We start from the raw sequence: 26490 nt of genomic DNA on the forward strand, positions 1-26490 counted from the left end.
TTCCTCTTTATTAACCCTCTTTACCCTCAGTTCTTTAATTTGTTAGGCATCAAGACCGACCTCCTTCCCCAACAGATTCTGCCCTTTCACACACCCCTACAAAGCTCATTATTACTCCTTAACTCTCCCACCCCCAACCATCAGTACCTCACATTTACCCTTTTAACTTCAGAACTACACAGTTCTAATCACAGACCAAAGTCGTGCATTAGATTTAACAACCACCAACTATTTCAAAAGACATAAAATGGACATATATGTCTTTTGAATATTTTTGTGTATTTTCTTTAACAGCTATAACTCTTTCTAAATATTCTTTTACCATGATGATTCTACCCACTTTTTATCTTGTCTTCTCTTTGTGAGCTGTTCAACAAGGAATTTTGGTGGAAGAGTCCCTCAGTTCAATGCTTATGATTGAACCATGTCATGAGGATTGTTGGACTTGTTCTTATGGCCCCCATAATCGCCGATAACGCCAAGTGGCATTGTTCCTTGTTTGCATAGGCACATTAAAATGGGAAAATACTATATATACAAATAAGTTCTTATATATTAGAGATCAGAACATACAAATCTTGTAGTGCAATGGGGCCTTACACCCTGAACATTGATATAATGAGCTGGCACAGGCCTCAGAAGAATGGGCATCCTGAACCAGGGAAGGTATCTACGAAACATCCAAGGTTTTTTATAACAACACCCGGAAGCAGTCCTCTACCAGGAAGACACTACCACAGTTCTGACATCGACCTGCTCAAAAGAGACTTCCCTTAACACTAAGAAGACTTGACAACAAAAACGACCTGCTTACAGGACAGGGTTCTCTGCATTGCCCTTTAATTGTGAGGTGAAATGAGAGGATGCTCTGCACAATCCTAACTGCAATATTGGATATGCAGTTTCTAGGATCTTTAATACAGAAACATGATACCAACAACAGAGACTGTGTGCAAAATAAAAGTGTATTGGCACTACAGACAATGACCTGGATTGGACAAACTAGTTTGCCTGGAGCCTAGAGTTGGTATTATGCCAGGAAACTTCAGGGGTAGGGTCTCCTTGTATTTAGGACAAAGCTTTTCCATTCCATGTCCCTCATATTGTGGTGGGCCTCTGCAAACAATAATTGCCACTCTAACACCATTTTTACTGTGCTCTTTTGACTCTAATCCTTAAGAGAAACAAACCACTTAAACTTTTGAGGTTAACTTAAACTAATATGCATGTGCATGGAAATGTAAAAAAGTACTTTGCCTTCAATGTTTAAGGAGTTACATAAGTGTTATGTCTTTAGATTGCTTTGTGTGCTGCTAAGAAATATTATGTACTACAATCTGGGGACTTGAGGGACAAAGCAATTGTACATAGGTTCTGTTTTATTTTTCTTAATATTCTTTGGCTGAAAGTTCAAAGTTAAGATATCAGCAATAGGACTACTGAGAATTCTGTTTATGGGTGATTGTCCTTCCACTGTAACTTTACCTTGTCCTCTTTCTTTGCATCTTTGTTCTCATAATTAAAAATAAAAAAAAATGAAAAAGAAGAGATGTGTATGTGAGAGAGAGAGAGACACAGAGAGAGAGAGAACTTTTTAGTATAGTTTTATTTGTTTGTAATAGTGTTGATGTTCCTAGGCTTGGTGTACATAGTCATCTCACCCATCACTATTACCTCTGTTTCTCTACTCCCTCCCGTTCTCATACTCTGTTTGTACTCCTGTACCTGGTATTTGTTATCATGTGTAATGATCTATGTCCCTGTATAGTTTCTCTGTACACCATATATGGGTGAGATAATCCTGGGTTGTCTTCCTGGTTAATTTTATTCAGCATGTTGCCCTCCTGTTCCATCCAAATCTCCTTACTTTTTTCTTGTGTTTGTATTCCATTGTGTATAAAGACCAAAACTTCATTATCGCCGGAGAGGTGGCACTAGAGGTAAGGTGTCTGCCTTGCAAGCGCTAGCCAAGGAACGGACCGCGGTTTGATCCCCTGGCATCCCATATGGTCCCCCCAAGCCAGGGGCGATTTCTGAGCGCTTAGCCAGGTGTAACCCCTGAGCATCAAACGAGTGTGGCCCAAAACAAACAAGCAAAAAAAAACTTCATTATCCATTGGCCTGTCATTAGACATATAGTTTATTTTCATATCCTGGCTATTCTGCTGAGAGCTGCTTTGGTAGCCCAAGAGAACTGTGGAAAACACTTATCAATTGCTAAAGTTTAGTTTTTCTATAGTTTAGTCTTATGTGTAACATGAGACAAAAAAAGACCTGGAGAAATGGTGAGGGAAATATTTATTAAATGTCTATGTTAAGTAGTTTTAGTAAAAATGTGTGTCCATATTTTATCATCTGTAGAAAAGAGAGATATAAACACAACCCGATGTTTCATAACGATTACTCTATTATGGTGGCATTTGGGATATTTGTAAATATCTTAGAAACAGATAAAGGGAGCCAGAATCCATGTTCAGGAACTGTGAATCATGCATGTGGATTCCAGATCTTGTTTCTACAGCCAAGGCACAATGGAGAACATTTTTTCTAAAGATATTTCCTAACATGAGTCCCTCCGCTGCATTTACATGAAACATAAATTGTCAAGGAGTTTGCTATTTAACTAAAGAAAAATATTTTCTTTCTGAAACCATTATATTGTATTACACACAGCAAAACTAACAGTAATATTGTTAATTTTCTACTTAAATAAGATATGTCTAGAATTTCTATATATATATATCTCCATTGAATATTTGACATCATTTATTTCTCCCAAAAACTTTCACAGAAGTGGTATATCCTTATTTCCTCCCACTAATAACCTTTCAATAATGATTAGAAATACATCAAATTCCAGAGAATTGCCTTACCTAGAGATACTTGGAGATATTTCTCTAATGTATATATTTGGGCCTGGGAGATTGCTCCAAGGTATGACACTACATGCTTTGCCCACAGGAAGTCTGGATTTTAGCCCTGGCACTGCAGTGTTACCTGAGCACCACTGGGAGTGACCCTTGAGCATATAGCCAGGATTGACCTGCAAGCACACTGGATATAGAACCCCAAATATAAAGAAATGAAGAAATAAAACCCATATATGTCTAGGTACAGAGCATCTCAGTTAGCTGAAGTTTCTTGATTTATCTCAAGCTGCAAACTCATTATCAGGACCCACAAGTAGTTGCCTAAAAGTTTGCATCCCTCCACTGGAACCACCTCACTGTTTTCCGAAAGCTTCCCATGCTCTCAGCATGGGCACACTGCCTCCCAGTGCGACAGTGACCCCATTTGGGTGTTGACCATTCCTTTGCCTTCTCCAAGTTTTTGGACCTCTCCCCTATGAAGCAAAATTACTCTTAGTTCGGTCCTTCACTGCTAGGTGTAACATTCTCCCTGCCAGTTGGTAGAGAAGAAGTCAATCTGTCAGGCAGATAAATTCTTTTATTTTCATTAAAATAAATGTTACTAGAAAAGAATTCTTTCTCATCCCTATTGGGTTCTCTTTTCTTTAAGTAGTTACCTCCTAAACTAGATTTTCATCTCTTCTCACTTTTAGTCAGAATTAACTCCCCTTCTTAAATGCTTTTCTACTACATTCCCCAAGCCCATAGTCATCATTGCACCTGGGAATAAAAGAATGAAATAAAGCGACTTCTTTTCACTGGCACTCTGCTCTTTTCCATCACTTAGTAATTAGATGTTATTTTTTGTATTCACTTATTTGGAGATTGTTTAGGGACCCAGAAGAGTTGCTCAATAAAAAAAAAAAAAAAGGATGAACTGTACCTCTAGGTGGAGTACATGACTCACCCATATTAGAACCAAGTGTCAATCTGTAGTGCCTAATGAATCAAATAATCAATGGCCCTATAATAGAATTGGATTCAATTTCTCATCATGGCAGTCTATTTGTCTGGATTTATGGCCAACTTTCTAGACAGCTCTCTGCTTCTCTTTTTGCTCATCTGGACAATGGAGATAGAAAAATTAAAGAAGAGCGCCTGGCCATGATAAAAATATACCTTGTTCTCATGGTCTGCTGCTGATTGAATGATAGAACAGATGAAAGAAGGGAAGAGGGGTTGTATGAATTTCCTGTGCCTATTGGCAGACTTTCTCATGAACCGCATCTGTTTTAGACTGAGAGAACATGTATGTGTCTTATTCAGTGGCAAGACAGCTTCCAAGGCCAAGGTGTCACTGTCCCCATCACTGCTTCTTTGTCTTTATTTATAACCCCCCTATATTTCCACTTTACACCAAGTACTGGGTGTTACACTACAATGTATTGCTCACTCATTTCCACAAACTGACAAATCTTCTCTTCCTGCTGTGTTCCACAATCCCTGTGAGACTAACAGGGTTCCTCTACACTGTCAAATTTCCATCTTTGCATCTCAGAGATTTAGACTCTTTTCATCCAGAGCTACCCCTTGGGTAGCAGGAACTTTCTCTGGTGCAGCATTGGGCTTGAGTCAATTGGGGGTAGGGGGAGACAAACTCAACTATAAATGGAGTCCTCTGAATTAAGTGTATGGAGAAGTGATGTTCTCGGTGACAAGAAAATCTGCTCTTTTGGGAAGAATGGTGTGAATTTAACAAATTCTCTTTTAGATTCAAATACATTTTATCTTCTTACCTATGTGTGGAAACCAAACAGAGCAAGGAGCAAAGTTGAAGTCAAAATGGTCTTATTCCAAATAGTTATTTAAGGCTATGAGTCAAATATTAAATCATACAACCATGAATATCAAAATTTACAATTCTTCCTATATAAGGGTGAAGTCATGGTGTTTAATTGTGTTTGTTTTAAAATCTTGTTTTACTTTGTTCTCTTTCCTTGTATTGATACCAGGCTAACCCAACGTTTTAAATCCTGCCGTTCCTTTTTTTTTTTGTGCATTAAATATTCTGGCATATTGGAAGCAAAGTTCTTCTGCGAAATATTTTCTTGCTGTGTTGTTGCTTTAAAAAATTGGTTTTCCCTAGACAAAATAAAGTGTTATACTACATTGCAGCCTCACTGTTAGGAACGAAGAAAGAGGGGAAACTGCAGGACGACCCACGCTTACCACAAAAATGGAGAGTGTCCAGGTCCTAGAGGAATGGTAAGTGAGATTTAGACAGTGTCTGTCTCCTGGATGCAGCTGAGTACCTGCTGAAGCTCTTAATTCTTGGAACTCTTTATTTGGAAAATCTATACACGTCCGATCTGGGTGATCTAATTTTGTGTTAGCAAGTGCTCTTGATCAGTTTTTCTCTTCAATATATTTAAGCCATCAACCTGAGTTATCTTTTCTAAGGAAATGGTTGCATGGATCAATGCACCAAATTGTCTTAATTTTCTAGTTTTTTTCCCCCTGGAAATTTCTTAAGTTGTTCTCTTTAAAGAAGTGAGTCTGAACCACTTCAGAAAAGCCTTGAGGTTACATTTCCCAAGTAACTTGGGAAAGGTATCTGGTTGGTCTCAACCCCATGATTTTTCTCTGAAAGACACTAGCCATGTGTTATGTTTCCTAAAAGGAAAGGTTGAAATGCAATATCTAAAGGTTAAAATTAGGGGCTGAAGCAGTGGCGCAAGCAGTAGGGCATTTGCCTTGCACGTGCTAACCTAGAATGGACTCTGGTTCGATCTCCCAGCGACCCATATGGTCCCCCAAGCCAGGAGCAATTTTGAGTTCATAGCCAGGAGTAGCCCCTGAGCATCACGGGGTATGGCCTAAAAAGAAAAAAAAGATAAAATTATAATATAAGCAGATTTTATAATCCTATAATTATGTTTTCTTTTTCCACATATGAAAACTTTTTGTTGTTGTTTTGGGGCCACAACCTGCAATTCTCAGCTCTGAGCTCAGAAATTACTCTCGGTGGTGCTCTGAGGACCATTCGGATGCCAGGGATTGATCCCAGGTTGGCCCTGTGCAAGGCAAGCACCCTGCCCACTGTACTATGAATCCAGCCCCTGAAAACATTTTTTGATTTGTTTGGGACCACCCCCTGCAATTCTCAAGATATACTCTGGTTCTACACTAAGGAATTACACCTGGTGGGATATTTTTTGCGGGGGAGGAATATGGTGTGCTGGGGATCCAAACTGTGCAGGTTATATATAAGGCAAGTTCTGTATTATTGAATAAAACATTTAATATTGCTGTTATATGCCTTTTAAATTCATACTGGTGAATGAGAAAGTTGAGGCATTTGGAAGTAATAATAAATCTATTCAAAACACTTTGCCAGAAAAAGTAAGGATAAAGAAGCATATACTTTTGACCAAATATATTTTAGATAGGAAATTTTGTAAAGAGAATTGTGTGGTGAATTCAACACTGATAAATCTATTCATGAATAAAAATGAGTTCAAAACATCTAGCGAAAATTTGAAAAGTTTGAAAAAGTGTGTGACACATATATACAATGTGTTATTATTTAAATGGCAATAGAAAGAAATGCTTCACTCTTACAATTTCAACGTTCGTTTTTGGACTTTATCCATAAAGTGAGTTAGAGCATTTACCTTGCAAATGATGGACATGAGTTCAGTGCTCGGCACCACACATGTTCCCCCAAGCTCACCTGGTAGTGATCCCTGAGCACAGAGCTAGGAGTAAATCCGGAGTATTGTGTCATAGAACAAAATAAAATTTTATAGCAGATGTAGATATGTTTAAGATATGTTTAAGATCACTTAATCTCAACCAGTCGGGAATGTTTCAACTTATACTTTGAAGGTTTTAATTTTTCCTAGGTTCTTTGGGGATTTATTAACGATAGCTTGCAAACATAGGAATGTAGTTCATTTCAATTCGAAAGATGGATTGCTACTCAAGAATGTTGTTCCTACGGGAATGTTAAAATTCCATGAATGCCCAAACAAGCAGATGTTGCCTGTTCAGCGTGACAATGGCCACTAGATGGCAGCAAGTGAGAGAACTTTCTCTGGCTCCTCTTCTGCAGGGGCTGGATGGATGTTCGCCCTTGCAGTTGGGTTTTGTCTTTGCTAACAACCGCCCGTTTCTGTCTCTGCAGCCAGAACCCCACTTCAGATGAAGTCTTGTCTTGGTCTCAAAACTTTGATAAAATGATGAAGGCCCCGGCAGGAAGAAACCTCTTCCGAGAGTTCCTGCGGACAGAATACAGTGAGGAGAACTTGCTTTTCTGGCTGGCCTGTGAAGACTTAAAGAAAGAGCAGAACAAAAAGGTCATTGAGGAAAAGGCCAGGATAATATACGAAGACTACATCTCTATCCTGTCACCCAAAGAGGTAAACATGGCCAAAATGATCATAGGAATTTCCTCCTTCTGCATCACAGATGAAGTCAGTATAAAGAGGAGGGGTCATGCATGGGTGTGGAGAGGGCGGAAACCTCTGATTAGATTAGATATCTGAGATTCCATTCTGAGAATTCCACTGGACAGGTTTGGAAAATCTTGGTTTTTCCCTCACCCACCTTGACCATTTATATTTGTGCTGACCCCTGTGCTCATTGACTTTCTTTACATGAGCATTGACAAGCTCATTCCATCTGTTGAACTCAAGGCATAAGTTAAAAAGGAAGAATATTCTTGGAATAGTGTTTGTCCAAGTGTGAGCTCCAGGCCCACTGCATGTGAACGTCCTAGAGCATTTTGTCTAGAAAGCAAATTCTTGAGAAGGATCAAGAGGGCTGAGTCTGAATTTTGAAAAACGGAGTCCAGGAATCAGTACTTAGATTGAATTGAGACACCTTCTGCAGTGCAAACACTTGAACCCCTTTGTGATCTCTCCTGCTCTGGAATCCATACATTTAATCAATTTTCTCTATGTATATGAGTTTGAAAATCTCTAGCTCAGCAGCCTAGGCAAAACTGCAAAAACAAACAAACAAACTGCCTTGTTTATTGATACTTACAACACAGTTTTTACAAGAGTAAAGAAGTGGCTTCTTGACTCACTAATCATTTGGAGAATTGAAGGGTAATGGTAATTAGTTTAGATATTCTTTTTCCTTTTAGTAAACATTAGAATTCGTTTTCCTACAGGGCCAGAATGATAGCACAGCAGCAGTAAGGCATTTGCCTTGCATGTGGCCAACCTGAAATAGCCCTGGGCTCAATTGCTGACATCCCATATGGTTCCCAAGCCTGCCAGGAGTGACTTCTGAATGCAGAGCCAAGAGTAACCCCTGAGAGGTGCTGAGTGTGCTTCTCACCCCCCCCACAAAAGAATTTTTTTCCTAGTGCCAGAATATACTTAATTTTGCAAGGATCTTATTTAGCAATCAAATTATACTTTTCCATAAATTAGAAAATAATTCAGGGGCTGAAGTGATTGCATAGCAGACAGGACATTTGCCCTGGGTTTCATCCCCAGCATCTCATATGCTCCCCTGAGTCTGGAAGGCATAATTTCTGAGCACCAGGAGTAATCCCTAAGCACCACCACCAAAAACAAACAAATAGAAAAATTCAATATTCTTCAGAAATGAGCTTCACCTGCCAGTCCAAAAAGAAGTGTCCTCAAATGCTGAGGTCAGAGCACAAGAGGTATTTGAAAGCCCTCAGTTCTTGGGTTTTATTTATTTATTTATTTATTTATTTATTTATTTATTTATTGTCTCAAAACCATTGAACCCAGGTTCAATACAGACTATCCTATATGGCTTCCTGAGTACTTACAAGAGTGATCTCTGATAACAGAAACAAGTGAAACCCCTGATCATAGCCAGGTATGATCCCTAAAAAATAAAAGAGGGACTGAGCAATAGCACAGTGGGTAGGGCATTTGCCTTGCATGTGGCCAACCTGGGTTTGATCCCAAGCATCCCATATGGTCCCCTGAGCCAGGCAGGATTAATTTCTGAGCACAGAGCCAGGAGTAATGCCTGAGTACCACCAGGTATGGCCCAGGGAGGGAGGGAGGGAAAGGGGGAAAGAGAGAGAGAGAGAGACAGAGAGAGACAGAGACAGAGAGACAGAGAAGAGATAGGAGAGAGAAGGAGATAGGAGAAAGAGAGAAAGAAAGAGAAAGAAAGAAAGAAAGAAAGAAAGAAAGAAAGAAAGAAAGAAAGAAAGAAAGAAAGAAAGAAAGAAAGAAAGAAAGAAAGAAAGAAAGAAAGAAAGAAAGAAAGAAGGAGGAAGGAAGAAAGAGAAGAAACTAACTTATCTTTTAGGAAATCATGTCAAAAACTAGTAACTAAAATTTGTGATAAACATCGTGGTATGTAGAGATGGAGGTCAAGATAAGAAGATTGATACAAATACTTTATAACTATGATCAGTTATTACTGTTATCACTAGAACAGTGGACTTTACATTGTTAAAATGATGTTACATATTTTTCCTATCCCCACACCAAAGTTACATATTTTATTAAAATATGAACCTCTCAACTCTCCCACCACAAGGACAGATGGCACTCTTACAGAAAAGACAACTGATTCTCACAGTCAGAGAAATTCTTCAAGGACATACAAATAATATCTGGTAGAAAACAAAAATCCAAAATCTTCTGGTATCAAACATGTATTCTGCCAGTATATAGGCTAGTTATTTTATTTTCTAATATTTTCTTCATGATATTTATTTACATAGATTATATAAGCGAAAACTTAAAACCTCAGACAAAATGGCAAATAATCCTTTACTCATATTACTGAATTATCTCTAACATAGCAAAAATCACCTTTCATACTCTACCAGAAGTATGACTAGTATGCTTTAAGCTTAATCCTATAAGATTTTTTAAGTTTGGGGCTGGAGAGATAGCACAGCGGTAAGGCGTTTGCCTTAGACACAGAAGGACAGTGGTTCGAATCTGGGCATCCCATATGGTCCCCTAGCCTGCCAGGAGTGATTTTTGAGCATAGAGCCAGGAGTAACTCCTGAGCGTTGCCGGGTATGACCCAAAAAAAAAACAAAACAGAACAAAACAAAACAAAAGATATTTTATTTTTTAAGTTTATCTTAGTGAGCTTAATAAAATTTGTTATAAAGGGCCTGGAGAGATAGCACAGCAGCGTTTGCCTTGCAAGCAGCCGATCCAGGACCAAAGGTGGTTGGTTCGAATCCCGGTGTCTCATATGGTCCCCGTGCCTGCCAGGAGCTATTTCTGAACAGACAGCCAGGAGTAACCCCTGAGCACCACCGGGTGTGGCCCCAAAACAAAAACAAAATTGTTATAAAAAGTAAATATCAATGTATAAATATTTCCACTGGTCTTGTTTGCAATGCACATGTTATTTGCAATGTACTACTATTTTCCATGGAAATAGCCATTAAAGTTAATTTTTCTTAAAAATAAACATTAAAACTGGCAAGAAAACCAGATTTTTAAAAAATATATAAAAACTGAATAGAAAAAAATGAGGAAAATCTATCCATTAAAATGGAAAAAGACGGGCCGGGAAGGTGGCGCTAGAGGTAAGGTGTCTGCCTTGCAAGCACTAGTGTAGGACGGACTGCGGTGGCGTCCCATATGGTTCCCCCAAGCCAGGGGCGATTTCTGAGCGCATAGCCAGGAGTAACTCCTGAGCTTCAAATGAGTGTGGCTCAAAAACCAAAAAAAAAAAAAAAAAGAAAAAAAAGAAAAAGGAAAAAGAGGGGGCCGGAGATAGCATGGAAGTAATGCCTTTGCCTTGCATGCAGAAGGTCGGTGGTTTGAATTCTGGCATCCCATATGGTCCTCTGAGCCTGCTGGGAGCGATTCCTGAGCATAGAGCCAGGAGTGACCCAAAAACCAAAAAAATAACCTTTCAATAAAAATGGAAAAAGAACATTTTCTCTGGTGATAGAAGTTATAAGTAGCAAAATTCATGTAGAAGAAAAGGAAAATTAATTTCTCCTAATTTTTTGTGGTGGGTAGATGATAATTGCTCATAAAACAAGCTCAGTAAACTTAAGTAAAACTAATTGGGAGAAAATGTAAAAACAATTGTTTTAGGAATTCATTGCTTTAAAGGAGAATTTGTAAAATTTTGAAAATTAATAAGCTTTAGTATAAATTCAGCCCAAAATATTCCCAGAGTCAAACTTTACAATGCACTATGGTAACTAGAACATCAAGACAAAATCCAAACTGCACTTATTCCCTTTTGACAGGACAATCATCTCAAACCAGAGTTCTGCTCTAGTGGGTAGGAAGTCTAGACATGCTAAATGTACATGTAAGGAGGACAACCGAGACCCAGGTTTCTCTAGTATCCACTAGTAATATTAGTTTTCATCAGCCTCTGCTTTACCCCCCAGACTTCTCTGGAACCTTTAAATTTTATTATATTTCCCTCTGACCTGGTTTGTGCAATTGGCAGTATGGATTTTTACGCTTGTGAGCTCTGACTTTTTCTTCTTACTTCAGTAGGCAACTGAGCATCTATCATTTCTGCTCGCTCTTTACTTGCAACTCTCAGCACCGCCAACCAGTCCGATAGTGCACAAATTGTCAAATTTCCAGTTTTGGTATGTGTAACCTCACTGCCCTGCAGAGGCTTGTTTATTCATTTGTTTGGTTATTTTTTTTTCTGTTTAGTAGTTTACTTATTTGGGGGCCATATCCTGCAGTTCTCAGGGTTTACTCCTGGCTCTGTACTCAAGGATTATTCCTAACAGGGCTCAGGGAACCATCTAGGGTGTTGGGGTGTCAGGGATCAAACCCGAGTTGGCCACATGCAAGGCAAGTGCCTTACCCACCACGGTACTATATCTCCAGTGCCCTGCAGTCCTCTTTATTATTTGCAGTAGGGCTAATGTTTATGCTTTTAGTGTGCAAAGTCCTATTGCTTCCATCACTGCCATTGTGCCAGAAACCTTTGGGCTAGTATATCCCATCAATTCCTGCCACCATCCCACCATTGTAGTCTACCCCGTTAGTAAGTTGAGTTCTATTATCAAAGTTTAAGAGTCCCCCATCCTTCGTTAAACATTGTATATTCCTTTGCTTTCTTTCTTTATATGCCACCTATAAGTGAAGTCCTTTGGCATCTGTCTTTCACCCTTCTTTTTCTAAAGAGACCCTTTAGAAGTTATAGTGAAAGGTAAAGTTCCCTTTTTAGTTGTAACTGACTTATTGTGTGTATGTGCTACAGTTTCTAATTTATTCCTTGGGTATTTGAGTTGTTTTCAGATCTTGGCCAGTACTAGTATTGCAGTGAATATAGGTGTGCCCTATATATATACTTTTAATTAGTGTTTTTATCTTGTAAAATAGGATACCAGAAGAAGAATCACTGGGTCAAATGGATGACCTATTTTTAATTTTTGAGCAGTCTCATATTGTTTTTCATAAAGGAAGCCAGATGACCCACTAATGGTGCATCAAGTTTCCTTTTTTCCCATAGGCCTGCCAGTACTGACTAATGCCAGGCATTTTGGTATATACCATTATCACTGGTATAAGATAATACTTCATTTTCATTTGTATTGAATTTGAATACACATTTGAATGTGAATTTTATTCACATTGTTTTTATTTGCATCAGTGATCATGAACACATTTTCATATATCTATTGTTCATGTATGTGTCATTTGGAGTAAATAATTGTTCAACACTTTGCCTCATTTTTGGATGGGGTTGCTTACTTGATTATTGAGATCTGCAAGTGTTTTGTTTGTTTGATTTTGTTTTTGTTTTTGGGTCACACCTGGCAGCACTCAAGGGTTATTCCTGGCTCTACACTCAAAAATCGCTCCTGGCAGGCTCATGAGACCATATGGGATGCTGGGATTTGAACCACATTCCTTCTGCATGCCTTACCTTACCTGCATACTATCTCTCTGGCCCCAAGATCTGCGAGTGTTTTATATAAACTCTGTTTTGGATATATTCGCCATTTGTCAATTGCAGAATGTGCTTGGGTTTTTTTTTTTTCCATTTAGTAGGGTATCTTACTTTAACCTTAGTTTCTTTTACAGTACAGAAATGTTTAATATAATCCCATATTTGTTTAATTTTTAATTTTGTAAAACTCTTAAAAACTCTTACTACTGCATTCTACTGCTTCCTTCAATCCCCTACCCACACCCTGAATGTGAATATGCAGAAGAATAAGAAAAAAAGATTTTGTTGCTCAAGATTTTCTCTTTCTTTAGGGTGAATTTCTTTCCAGGAAACTTCCATGTTTTATGCACTGTCCCAGATAAGATGGCCTCATGACAGTCATTTCTCAGGGGGGCAGAGAAATAGTACTGTGAATAAGGTGCTTGCTTTGCATGCAGCCAATTCAAGTTTGATCCCCAGCAAATCATACCATCTCCTGATCCTGCCAGGAGTGATTCCTGAGTGCAGAGCCAGGAGTAACCCATGAGAACCATTAGGTGTACCCCCACAAAATAAAATAAAATAAAATAAAATTTTAACAAAGCATTTCTCACGCTAGAGGTAAGGTGTCTGCCTTGCAAGCACTAGCCAAGGAAGGACTGTGGTTCGATCCCCCAGCGTCCCATATGGTCTCCCCAAGCCAGGGGCAATTTCTGAGTGCTTAGCCAGGAGTAACCCCTGAGCATCAAACAGGTGTGCCCCCCCAAAAAAAAAAACAAAAACAAAAACAAAAATAAAAAAGCATTTCTCAACTGGGGCCCATATGGCTTTTCGTACCCTCAGGATATTCCAAGTATCCCACAGATGAAAATAAATAAGTTTTGTCAAGCCATGGCATAACATGGGAAACAACGGATAGAACAAGAGTATGACAGGAAAGAAACAAGGTCAGAAGGGAACATGGTCTGCAAAAGGATGGGAAAGACCATTGAAAACCATCAGGTAGTCCCTGAATCCTAAGTGATTCTGGCTTAAGCTGGTGTCAGAAATCATATAACTCTCACTGTACTATAAAGGATCCTAATTCGGGCACTGACATGCCACAAGGTGAAGCTATAAACTCTGGCAACTCATGGGAATTTCCTTGTTATTTGATCTCTCTGCACTTCTTTTCATTGCTGACCTGTTCAAACAACCAAATCAATTTTTTTCATTTGTTTTGTTGTTTTTTGAGGTTTGGGCCCAAAACTTCTTACTTTAAGGTAAATCTTTTACTATTTTTTTATATTTAATTATTTATTTAATAAATAAATATTTTAGTTGAATCACCATGAGATACACAATTACAAAGTTATTCATTATTGAATTCCAGTCATAAAAATGCAGAACATCTCCCCAATAGTATACATTAACTACAACCAATATCCCCAGGTTCCCTCCATCTTTCCCTCTGCCTCCTCTAGCTAAGTAGATAGTATTCTTATCTCTCTAACTCTCCCCTTTTTTCTTCCTTTTATCCTTTAAGACACTGTGATCTACAATATTATTACTGAAGTGGTATCATGCATATCCTTTTATCACCTTTTAGCATCCAGTTCTTGTCCAGAAAGTTTAATTCCAACATTCATTATCATAGTGGTCCCTTCTCTACCTTAATACACTCCCTTGCTATTTCTGACAAACTTCCTACTGTGAACTGCTCCTCAATGACCTTGACTTTATTGTTTTTGTATATTAATATTATACTATCTTTATATATGTGTATATAAGTCCTCAAACATGTGCAATCATTCTATGTCTATCCTTCTCCCTCTGACTAATTTTACTCAACATAATAATTTTAATATCCACCCAAGTATAAATAATTTCATGATGCTATTTTTACAAACAGCTGTGTAGTAGCCCATTGAGTAGATGTAGCATGGTTTCTTTGCCCACTGTTCTTGGGCTGTTGGGTTGTTTCTAGATTCCAGTTATTTTGAATAGTTGTTCAAAATACAAAAGAATGCAGATTATTTTTGTTCTCTGTGTTTCTGTGCCCCAAAGGTGTATTACAAGGAGTAGTGTTACTAGGTCATATGGAAGCTCAAAAAATTTTTTTTTTGATTTTTTTTCTCTTTATTTGAATATCTTGATTACATAAATGATTGTGATGAGGTTTCAGTCATATAAAGAACACCCCTCTTCACCAGTGCAACATTCCCGCCACCAAAGTCCCAAATCTCCCTCCATCCCACCCCACCCCCATCTGTACTCCAGACAGGCTTTCCAGTTCCCTCACTTGATTATGGGAGTTCTCAGTGTAGTTATTTCTATAACTGTGCTCACCACTCTTTGTGGTGAGCTTCATGGAGTGAGCTGGTGTTCCAGCTCTCCTCTAATTGTCTCTGAGGATTGTTACAAAAATGACTTTTATTTTTCTTAAAACCCATAGATGAGTGAGACTATTCTGCGTCTCTCTCTTTCCCTCTGACTTATTTCACTGAGCATGATAGATTCCATGTACATCCATGTATAGGAAAATTTCATGACTTCATCTATCCTGATGGCTGCATAATATTCCATTGTGTATATGTACCACAGTTTCTTTAGCCATTTGTCTCTTGAAGGGCATCTTGGTTGTTTCCAGAGCCTGGCTATTGTGAATAGTGCTGCAATAAATATAGGTGTGAGGAAGGGGTTTTTGTATTGTATTCTTGTGTTCCTAGGGTATATCCCTAGGAGTGGAATAGCTGGGTCGAATGGGAGCTCAATTTCCAGATTTTGAAGAAACCTCCATATCGCTTTCCATAGAGGCTGTACTAGACGGCATTCCCACCAGCAGTGGATAAGAGTTCCTTTCTCTCCACATCCCCGCCAGCACTGATTGTTCTCATTCTCTGTGATGTGCGCCAATCTCTGTGGTGTGAGGTGGTATCTCATCGTTGTTTTGATTTGCATCTCTCTGATGATTAGTGACGAGGAGCATTTTTTCATGTGTCTTTTGGCCATTTGTATTTCTTTTTTATCAAAGTGTCTGTTCATTTCTTCTCCCCATTTTTTGACGGGATTAGATGTTTTTTTTTTTTTTTTTTGTAAAGTTCTGTCAATGCCCTGTATATTTTGGATATTAGCCCCTTATCTGAAGGATGTTGGGTGAATAGTTTCTCCCACTCAGTGGGTGACTCTTGTATCCTGGGCACTATTTCTTTTGAGGTGCAGAAGCTTTTCAGTTTAATGTATTCCCATCTGTTAATCTCTGTTTCCACTTGTTTGGAAAGTGCAGTTTCCTCCTTGAAGATACCTTTAGTCTCAATGTCATGGAGTGTTTTACAGACATGTTGTTCTATATACCTTATGGTATCTGGTCTGATATCAAGGTCTTTAATCCATTTGGATTTTACCTTCGTACATGATGTTAACTGGGGGTCTATGTTCGCTTTTTTGCAAGTCGCTAACCAGTTCTGCCAGCACCACTTGTTGAAGAGATTTTCTCTGCTCCACTTAGGATTTCTTGCTCCTTTGTCAAAAATTAGGTAATTGTATACCTGGGGAATGTTCTCTGAGAACTCAAGCCTATTCCACTGATCTGAGGGTCTGTCTTTATTCCAGTACCATGCTGTTTTAATAACTATTGCTTTGTAGTACAGTTTAAAGTTGGGAAAAGTAATGCCTCCCATTTTCCTTTTCCCTAGGAGTGCTTTAGCTATTCGAGGATGTTTATTGTTCCAGATGAACTTCATAAGTATTTGATCCACTTCTTTGAAGAATGTCATGGGTATTTTTAAGGGGATCGCATTAAATCTGTATAACGCTTTGGGGAGTATTGCCATTTTAATGATGTTAATCCTGCCAAGCCATGAGCAGGGTGTTTCCATTTCCGTGTGTCCTCTCTTATTTCTTGGAGCAGGGCTTTATAGTTTTCTTTGTATAGGTTCTTCACGTCTTTGGTCAAGTTTACTCCAAGATATTTGAGTTTGTGTGGCACTATTGTGAATGGGATTGCCTTCCTGACTTCCATCTCTTCCCTATTATTATTGGTGTATAAAAAGGCCATTGATTTCTGTAGGTTGATTTTGTAGCCTGCCACCTTGCTATATGAATCTATTGTTTCTAGAAGCTTTTTGGTAGACTCTTTAGGGTTTTCTAAGTAGAGTATCATGTCATCTGCAAACAATGAGAGCTTGACTTCTTCCTTTCCTATCTGAATTCCCTTGATATCTTTTTCTTGCCTGATCGCTATAGCAAGAACTTCCAGTACTATGTTGAAGAGGAGTGGTGAGAGCAGACAGCCTTGTCTTGTACCCGAATTTAGAGGAAAGGCTTTTAGTTTTTCTCCATTGAGGATAATATTTGCCATTGGCTTGTGGTAGATGGCTTCAACTAGATTGAGAAAAGTTCCTTCCATTCCCATCTTGCTGAGAGTTTTGATCAAGAATGGGTGTTGGACCTTATCAAATGCTTTCTCTGCATCTATTGATATGATCATGTGATTTTTATTTTTCTTGTTGTTGATGTTGTGTATGATGTTAATAGATTTACGGATGTTAAACCATCCTTGCATTCCTGGGATGAAGTCTACTTGGTCATAGTGTATGATCTTCTTGATGATGCATTGGATCCTATTTGCCAGGATTTTGTTGAAGATCTTTGCATCAGCATTCATCAGGGATATTGGTCTGTAATTTTCTTTTTTGGCAGCGTCTCTGTCTGGTTTTGGTATCAAGGTAATGTTGGCTTCATAAAAGCTGTTTGGGAGAGTTCCCTTTTTTTCAATTTCATGGAAGAGTCTGGCTAGGATTGGTAGTAGCTCCTCTTGAAAGATTTGAAAAAATTCATTAGGAAAACCATCTGGGCCTGGGCTTTCTTTTTTTGGTAGATGTTTGATTATAGTTTCAATTTCATCAGTAGTGATGGGGGTGTTTAGATATGCTACATCCTCCTTACTTAAATGTGGAAGGTTATAAGTGTCCAAGAATTTTTCCATTTCTTCTAGGTTCTCATGTTTTGTAGCATAAAGTTTCTCAAAGTAGCCTCTGATTATCCTTTGGATCTCTGCAATTTCTGTTGTGATCTCCCCCTTTTCATTTCTAATACAGGTTATCAGATTTCTCTTTGTATCTTTCTTTGTGAGTTTTGCCAATGGTCTATCAATCTTGTTTATTTTTTCAAAGAACCAGCTTCTGCTTTCGTTGATCTTTCGGATTGCTTTTTGGTTTTCTACTTCATTGAGTTCCGCTTTCAGCTTTATTATTTCCTTCTGTCTCCCTATTTTTGTTTCCTTCTGTTGGTCATTTTCTAATTGTTTAAGCTGCGCCATTAAGTTATTCAGGTATGCTCCTTCTTCCTTCCTGATGTGTGCTTGTAGAGCTATAAATTTTCCTCTCAGGACTGCTTTTGCTGTGTCCCATAGATTCTGGCAGTTTGTGTCTTCATTATCATTTGTTTCCAGGAAAGTTTTGATTTCCTTTTTGATTTCATCTCGGACCCACTGGTTGTTCAGTAGCAGGGTGTTTAATTTCCAATTGTTAAAGTTTTTCTTCTGTGTGGCTTTGTAGTTCACATCTAATTTCAGAGCCTTGTGGTCAGCAAAGGTAGCCTGCAAGATTTCTATCCTCTTGATTTTATGGAGGTATGTTTTATGTGTCAGCATGTAGTCTATTCTGGAGAATGACCCATGTACATTGGAAAAGAATGTGTATCCAGGTTTTTTGGGATGGAGTGTCCTGTATATATCTACTAGTCCTCTTTCTTCCATAACTCTTTTCAGGGCTAGTATGTTTTTGTTGGGTTTCAGTCTGGTTGACCTATCAAGTGTTGATAGTGCTGTGTTGAAGTCTCCCACAATGATTGTGTTATTATTGATTTCTTCTTTCAGATTTGTCAGTAATTGTATTAGATAATTTGCTGGTCTCTCATTGGGTGCATATATGTTTAATAGTCTGATTTCTTTCTGTTGCACATATCCCTTGATTAGTACATAGTGTCCATCTTTGTCCCTTACCACTTTTCTGAGTATAAAGTTGGTGTCATCTGATATTAATATGGCCACCCCAGCTTTTTTCAGGGTGTTGTTTGCTTGGATAATTTTCTTCCAACCTTTGATTTTGAGTCTATGTTTGTTCTGACTATTCAGATGTGTTTCTTGTAGGCAGCAGAAGGTTGGATTCATCTTTTTGACCCATTTTGCCACTCTGTGTCTTTTAGTTGGTGAATTTAGTCCATTGACATTGAGGGAGATGATTGTCATAGGATTTAATGTCATCTTTGTAGATAAGTTTGCTGTGTTTGTTGGTCTCTCTTGTCTTAGAGTAGACCTGTCAGTTTTTCCTTTAAGGCTGGTTTATCATCTGTGAAGTTTCTGAGCTGTTGTTTATCCGTGAAGCTGTGTATTCTTCCTCCAAACCTGAATGTGAGTCGGGCTGGGTGCAGTATTCTTGGAGAGGCATTCATTTCAATCTTGTCACAATATCCAACCACTGTCTTCTGGCCTTGAGAGTTTCTTGTGACATGTCTGCTGTAAGTCTTAGGGATGCTCCTTTGAATGTAATTTCCCTTTTTGATCTTGCTGCTTTCAGTATTCTATCCCTATCTATGGAATTTGTCATTGTAACGAGAATATGTCTTGGGGTGTTTTCCTTTGGATCTCTTTTAGCTGGTATTCTTCGGGCATGCAGGATTTGATTGCATGTAGTCTTTAACTCTGGGAGTATCTCTTTGATGATGTCTTTGACAGTTGATTCTTCTTGGAGATCTCCTTCCTGGGTTTCTGGGACTCCAATGATTCTTATGTTGTTTCTGTTGAGTTTATCAAAGACTTCTATTTTTATCTGTTCGCAAGCCTTGAGTACATTTTCCATTGCCTGTTCGTTTGTCTTAAGGTTCTTTTCCAATTTCTTCTGTTGTGTTGAGCTTTTCTGCATCTCATCTTCCAGTACTCCAATTCTCTCCTCAGCTGCTTATATCCTGTTGGCGAGGCTATCCATTGTGGTTTTCAGTTGAGCAACCGTATTTTTCAGATCTGTTATTTCAGTTTGGAGTTTTCTGATTTCTGTTTTTGTGTTCTCTTCAGATCGATCTATGCTCTTTTTGAGTTCTACAAACATATTCCATATTTCTATTCTAAACTCCTTATCTGAAAGATTAATCAGGTGGTTGAAATTTATTAGATCAACTGAGCTTTCTTCTTCATTCTCTATGGATGGTGTTTGCCTGCGAGTTTTCCCCATTGTCACGCTTGTAGTGTGGTTTTTCCTGCGTGTTGTGGTGGGGTTCATTGATTAGGAAGAGTTCACGGCTGCGAAGGGAAGCGAGGCGGCTGAGCTCTTCTGCTGCCTCTAGTTGAAAGTCCTCAGAGTGAACAAAGGCAGGGCAGGGCAGAGCGATCCCGCAGCCCCAGAATGCAGCCACTCACCAGCTTCAAAATGCAGTTTTTTGGGGGTGTGCTCCCTAGGCCCCTGAGGATACCTTCGCAAGTTCAGAAGCACAGTTTCAGGCAGACAGAGATAGGAGTTTTCCCCGAAGTCCTCAGAGTGAACAAAGGCAGGGCAGGGCAGAGCCATCCCGCAGCCCCAGAATGCAGGCACTCACCAGCTTCAAAATGCAGTTTTTTGGGGGGTGCACTCCTAGGCCCCTGAGGAAACCAGCTTCAAAATGCAGTTTTTTGGGGGTGTGCTCCCTAGGCCCCTGAGGAAACCTTTGGAAGTTCAGAAGCACAGTTTTAGGCAGACAGAGATAGGAGTTTCCTGAAGTCCTCAGAGTGAACAAAGGCAGGGCAGGGCAGAGCGATCCCGCAGCCCCAGAATGCAGGCACTCACCAGCTTCAAAATGCAGTTTTTTGGGGGGTGCGCTCCCTAGGCCCCTGAGGAAACCTTTGGAAGTTCAGAAGCACAGTCAATCTTTTACTATTTTTAAGTGAAAAGACTACATTGATTTTTGTTGGAGATCAATTTCACTGATTATTATTATTTTGTTTTTGTCTATAGGCTGGAGAGTTGTCTATGGCACAGGAGTTGATACATACTTGTTTTGTATGTAGCTATAGCAGGCTGCAACTCCTGTGTGAATATCCAGCATCATATATTGTCCCCTGAGCACAACCAGGGGTCATCCCCAAGCACAAATCTAGAAATAGTCCCTGAGTACCACTAGGGTAAATAAATGTAAGCAAAGAACCCAACAGTGAGTACTCAAAGCACTTAATAATTCATTAAATTTCCTTGTCTTAATATAATTCCAGTTACTGACAAATAAATTTTAAACTATACTTGTGCTGCTATATATGAAAGAAATGACCTCTTTTGTTAATGTGATATTTCCTTCTCCACTGGAAAACATTAAAAATTAAAAGCAGAAAACATTTATTAAAATAGTGAAGTGTATTAAAAAACCTCTTTTTATGTTTATTGTACTTCCCTTTATTGTGCTTCACATGTAATTGCTTCATTTATTTTTCATAAAACCATCTACGAGCAAAAATATTGCAACTCATAAAGGCTCAAATTATGCTGAGCTTCCTTTTAATCGATTGTTTTCTTTAATTACAGCATGTGCTTTAATTTAGATGTTGAATTAGTGAATACTTGATAGATTGTAGTATAGTTTAAACACTGCTTTTATATACATGAGGAATCCAAGGGTTTGTGAAACTAATTTAAGTCTATATTTATGTTAATCACTTCATTGTGGTTGTCAGAAGATGCTCTTCTAATATCTCTAAGGTGTGCCTGTATCTGGTAAGATTTTACCTTTCTGTAACTTTGCATTCAAAATAAGTTATAAATTTTAATTGATTATAGCTCAATTATTTTAACCCCATTGTCTGCACAAGTGATGTTTTTAAACAAAGGGCATGGGAAAAATTCATATATTCTCATGACTTTATCCTTCCCTCAGTAATACAGAATAAATATACTGAAACCAGTCCCCTCCCAACACATCCATTTTTGACCAAGAAGGAGATTAATTTGGGCAAGATATATTTGATTTGGTTCCTTGTTTTGCTTGACCACATTTCTTACTTTAGAGCAGGGGTCTCAAACTCAATTTACCTGGGGGCCGCAGGAGGCAAAGTCGGGGTGAGGCAGGGCCGCATAAAGGATTTCCCTTACCGAATATTCGCAATAAAAATCGCATTAGTAAGAAAAAAAGTTGCAAAAAATCGCATTAAACATTTGCATACCCCGAACGGAACTGCTCGGGGTATGCGAATGTTTAATGCAATTTTTTTTCTTACTAATGCGATTTTTATTGCGATTATTCTGTAAGCGAATAATCGCGAATACTGCGATATTTGAAGGCCGGCCGCGGGCCACAAAATGTTGTACGCAGGGCTACAAAGGGCCCGCAGGCCGCGAGTTTGAGACCCCTACTTTAGAGACAGTAAGAATTGTGGAAATAAGGAACTACAAGGAATCAATCAGTCTTTGAGACACAAGTTACTGTTGCAGAGAGTTCCTCTCATTCTTTTGTTAGGTTTTTGTTTGTTTGTTTGTTTTGAGGCCACACCCAACTGTGCTCTGGGCTTACTCCTGACTTTTTGTTCAGGGATCATTCCTGGCACAGTTCAGGGGACCATTTGAGATGCTGGGGATCAAACCTAACTTAGCCACATGCAAAGCAAGTGCCCCACCCACTGTACTATCTCCAATTCCTCATTCACAATTTTTTTTTCAATCTTATCCTTTCAAGAGTTCTTCCCACTAGTTTACAGAACAAAAGGAGAAAATTCTCTCTATGTACTTCTAATTTTTTCAACAATAAGTAAAAAATACCTAAAAGTTCTGATAGAATGCATGGAAGAGACAGGTACAAATAACCAAGGCATCTCTAGACTAAACAGAAGGTTTTGAAAATCCATTGTGTCAAGGTTCTCTGAAGTTTAGATGTTTTCTTTTCAACCTTGAAAAGATAATCTTAAGGTTTTCAGTAATGGTTTTGACAGTTTGAGGTTTGTTTGAAATAATAGAAAGCTACATTGATGTAATAAATTTCTTTTGAAAGGAAATTAAACTATTATTTAATGTATCTGCTCTTATTTCTTTTTAGGTCAGTCTCGATTCTCGGGTTAGAGAGGTGATCAATAGAAATTTGTTGGACCCTAACCCGCATATGTATGAAGATGCCCAACTTCAGATATATACCTTAATGCACAGAGATTCTTTCCCAAGGTTTTTGAACTCTCAAATTTACAAGTCCTTTGTTGAAAGTACTGCCAGTTCAACTTCTGAATCTTAATTTTCACTCAAAGAAATTATTTTGAAGGACTGGGATGGAAAATAAAAGTAGTTCAATCACATCTGAAACTTGAGTTCCAGAACTACAGTTTAGCATTCCTCCTCAGGCTACTGTGAAAAACAACAACAACAACAACAACAAAAACAAAGCAAAACAACCCTATGGTCTTTGTCTTCATTTCTATCAAGGTTCTCCATGGTTAAGTTTGGAGAAAACATCACATAACAGTGAATTGCCAAATGAAGTTTGTTTTATTCAACATCCATTCTTGCAAGCAAACTGTATTTGCAGTTCTAAGAACAGTCTCCTAGTGTTACTTCTGAGGCTGCATGTGCAAAGTACAACTGCTTCTTTTATCATGTAGTTGTTGTAATAGTTAATCCAATGGTATATCTTCTATCTGTATGTAAGGACTTCGTGAATATGGTCTTCTAGAAATAACTGCCCCCCACAATGGCTGTAGTTTGCATTTTTTAATATAACGTAAGACCGAAAAAGCCAACTTTTGATTTGTAATCATGGTATTGAACCTGATATATACTGTGTTTAGTACTCTAATTTTGAATCAATATTTATGTACATAGGAAAAGAGCTATTTATCTGTTTGTTTTCACTGTTTGTTGGAAAATCCAATGGGGGAATTCCTGTTCACTGCCTAAACTGTGGAATTTTCATTACAGAAGAGTTGGCTATGTTAAAACAAAATAATATGATTTAAAAAAAAAAGCACAAATCCATTTAAAAATGATCTATCTTAATGATAAATCAGAGTGATATTGTTTTTAATTGAAATAGAAGAAAATGAATCTATGTATATAACAGATGTCTTATACTACTATTAATTTATTAAAGACTGGCTCCCCAGTTCTGAAATGCTTGTGTAAAGTATGTACTTAAGCAAGAAAAAAACAAGTCTGGTGACTTGGTTTGGGAAGATAAACGGACTTAATAAAAAAATGCTTACATGTAGCATCATAAAAACATTTTGATGATTAGTCTCATAGTCTATTTTCCTTGACCATGAAAAGTTAAGTATTTAACAAGAGAAGATTAAGAAGAGAATTCTCTAGTTTGACTATTTACTGGTTTCACATAATATTTTATGAATGACTGATTTTTAAAATGTTCAAAGCCAAACTCTTAATTTTCATCCATAATTTTAAGGCAGTACAGTGCTCAAATAATCTAGCTGCCATTTTAATTTTCCTAAATACTACTAAATCTTTAAGATAAAATATTTGCCTCGCATTGGCAGGTTTTTCTGATTCAAAAATTAATACCATATAGTGTACACACACAAAAAGTCAGTGTCATATTTATATCAAAGTGTTCCATTTGAATATTAATATTCCTTGGAGGCTATTTTTTAATCTTCAACTTAAATATTGAATAATCTAAAAGAAACATTTAAAATATTTATATCCATTGAGATTACTAGCCTTATATTAAGGATGATATTAAAGTTATTGGTTTTCTTTGTCATTTTTAACTACCTCTCATTTTTTAATTTATTAAACATTGTTCAAAACAAGTTTAGGGTTTTTTTTTATATTTTATTTTCCTTAAAAGATCAGCATCATGTTTTCTTTCCATAGACTTAAAATATTTTAAGAATTGTTTTAAGTGAATTTGATTTTCTAACTTGTATAGAATTCAGGAGGTATGATTAAAAGGGCTATTATCTATTATTCCCTATGCAAATATTTTAACTGTTTTAGTGTTTGACAAAATGGGGTTTTAAAAAAGTTTGCAGCATAGAAAATACTATGTTCTGTTTACACTGGCGTTGCTAACTATCGTATCATAAGCAGCACTTTTAAGTATATTAATTATGAAAATGTAGGGACAGTGCAAGATAGAAAATATTTATAAGAATTCCTTTTAATAAATGCCTGTTTTTGTCTGAAAGTGTTAGTATGTTAAGATATACTTTACCTATGTCAATGAGATATTTACTGTTTGAATAATAGTTTTTAGTAATATGCTGAAAAGAAGATAGCTATAAAGATGTTTACAAGGTCATATTTTTTCCTAGAGTGCAAAACCCTAGAAGAATCATCACTTCTATTGTGAAGTTCCATTCCTATTTACTTTTTCTTGATTAGAACTGAGTTTATATATGCTTCTATGATGTATACACATAAATGTTGTGTCATACTTGTTGCTGTGTTTGAGGCACAATAAATGGGTGCACATGACTAGAAATATGTAATCTACTAGGATTCAGAGCATGCATCGGTCTTTTAAAATGTAAACTTTATATTCTTGTTTTTACTATAGATGACGGTGACCTGCTAGTTGTAAGTTATCTTTATAAGATACTGTGAACTATTAAATAAATTGTCTGTTTTGACAATTACCTTTCTACTTTACCAAATGTAAAAAGAGGCCCGTTAAAGGAGTCCTAACCTCTAATGGGAACTTACAGAATCTGATTTTAGAGTGAGTTTATCCTTCTGAAACTTGATTAGGAAGTTGTGTTGAGATTAATTCTAGACATCTACGCATTACTTGTGTTGTGAGTATTTCTGAGTGAGATTCCTATATGGGGCAGGGGATTCACATCTTATTTCCAAAGGTTCAAGGTTTCTATCTAAGAGTATGTCTGCATATTTGCAAATCAATGGTTTTTCCAGTATGGTATAATTCATTGTTTAAAATCATAGAGCTACAGTAACAACAACAATAACAACAAAAAAATACCCTTCAACTGGTGTCTACATTATCATTTCAAGAGCACAACATTTGTTTTGATAGATTTTGAGTGAATTCCACCCTAGGGGAGAAATGAGCACTTTACAAGGAACACTTTGTGTTTTCGAATGCCAAGCAAACTTTGCATATTGTTAGAATCAACTAATGCACAAAGAAAGAGATGAATGCTCTTTCTAAAGTGCCTAACCTTAATGTGTCTATAAGGGGGGAAAATAAAGTATGTAGATTATGTAGAAATTAATAAACACCTACAAGAAATTTGGAGAGCCAGTCTTTCTTCAGAGATGGATGTTGCACAGAGATCACAGGAATAAGGGCTTTATGATACTTATTCACTCTAAATAATTAATTATTATTTTGGTACCCAAAGGAAAACATATCCTGAACTTCCGTGCAAGTGTAGCTCTAAGCACAGGTGCCTAGGCAAAAGAATAGATATATTAGCCAGATACAATTTTGATATTAATATTGTGAATGACAAAAATCAAGACCAGAATGTGGTCTTTTGAAAAATTCTTTAAATATGTATATAGGATGACCAGTTCTGACACTTGGTCATGGTGCATGGGGTGATTATTAGAAACCTTTACTGCTGCCTTGAGTTCTTACAGAATGAAATGTGTACTGTATGTTTACTTGATAGTTCAATTTTTGATAAGGACTAAATAGATAGGTATGTAGTGTTTTGCATTTTCACCCCACTAAACTTTTAAAAAAAATACTTGAGTCTTAATTATGAGACGCTTTGTGTTTCTGTCTGCGTTTGATTTGAAAAATTAAGTCCTATTGTAATTGTGAAAAGTTTAATTTAAAAAATAAA

General features: G+C 37.5%; 1 protein-coding gene across 1 annotated transcript in view; it reads left to right on the forward strand.

Annotated features, from left to right (window-relative positions):
- The window catches only part of RGS17 (regulator of G protein signaling 17), a 139559-nt gene extending 116509 nt beyond the window's left edge, over window positions 1–23050 (forward strand). The window contains exons 3-5 of the mRNA XM_049765457.1: window positions 5025–5114; window positions 7036–7270; window positions 22767–23050. Of these exons, the coding sequence (XP_049621414.1) occupies window positions 5025–5114; window positions 7036–7270; window positions 22767–22955 (514 nt within the window). The 3' untranslated portion in view covers window positions 22956–23050. The remainder of the gene's footprint in view (window positions 1–5024; window positions 5115–7035; window positions 7271–22766) is intronic.
- The last annotated feature ends 3440 nt before the right edge of the window (window positions 23051–26490 follow it).

This window comes from Suncus etruscus, chromosome 18, assembly GCF_024139225.1.
Source record: "Suncus etruscus isolate mSunEtr1 chromosome 18, mSunEtr1.pri.cur, whole genome shotgun sequence".
NCBI lineage: Eukaryota > Metazoa > Chordata > Mammalia > Eulipotyphla > Soricidae > Suncus > Suncus etruscus.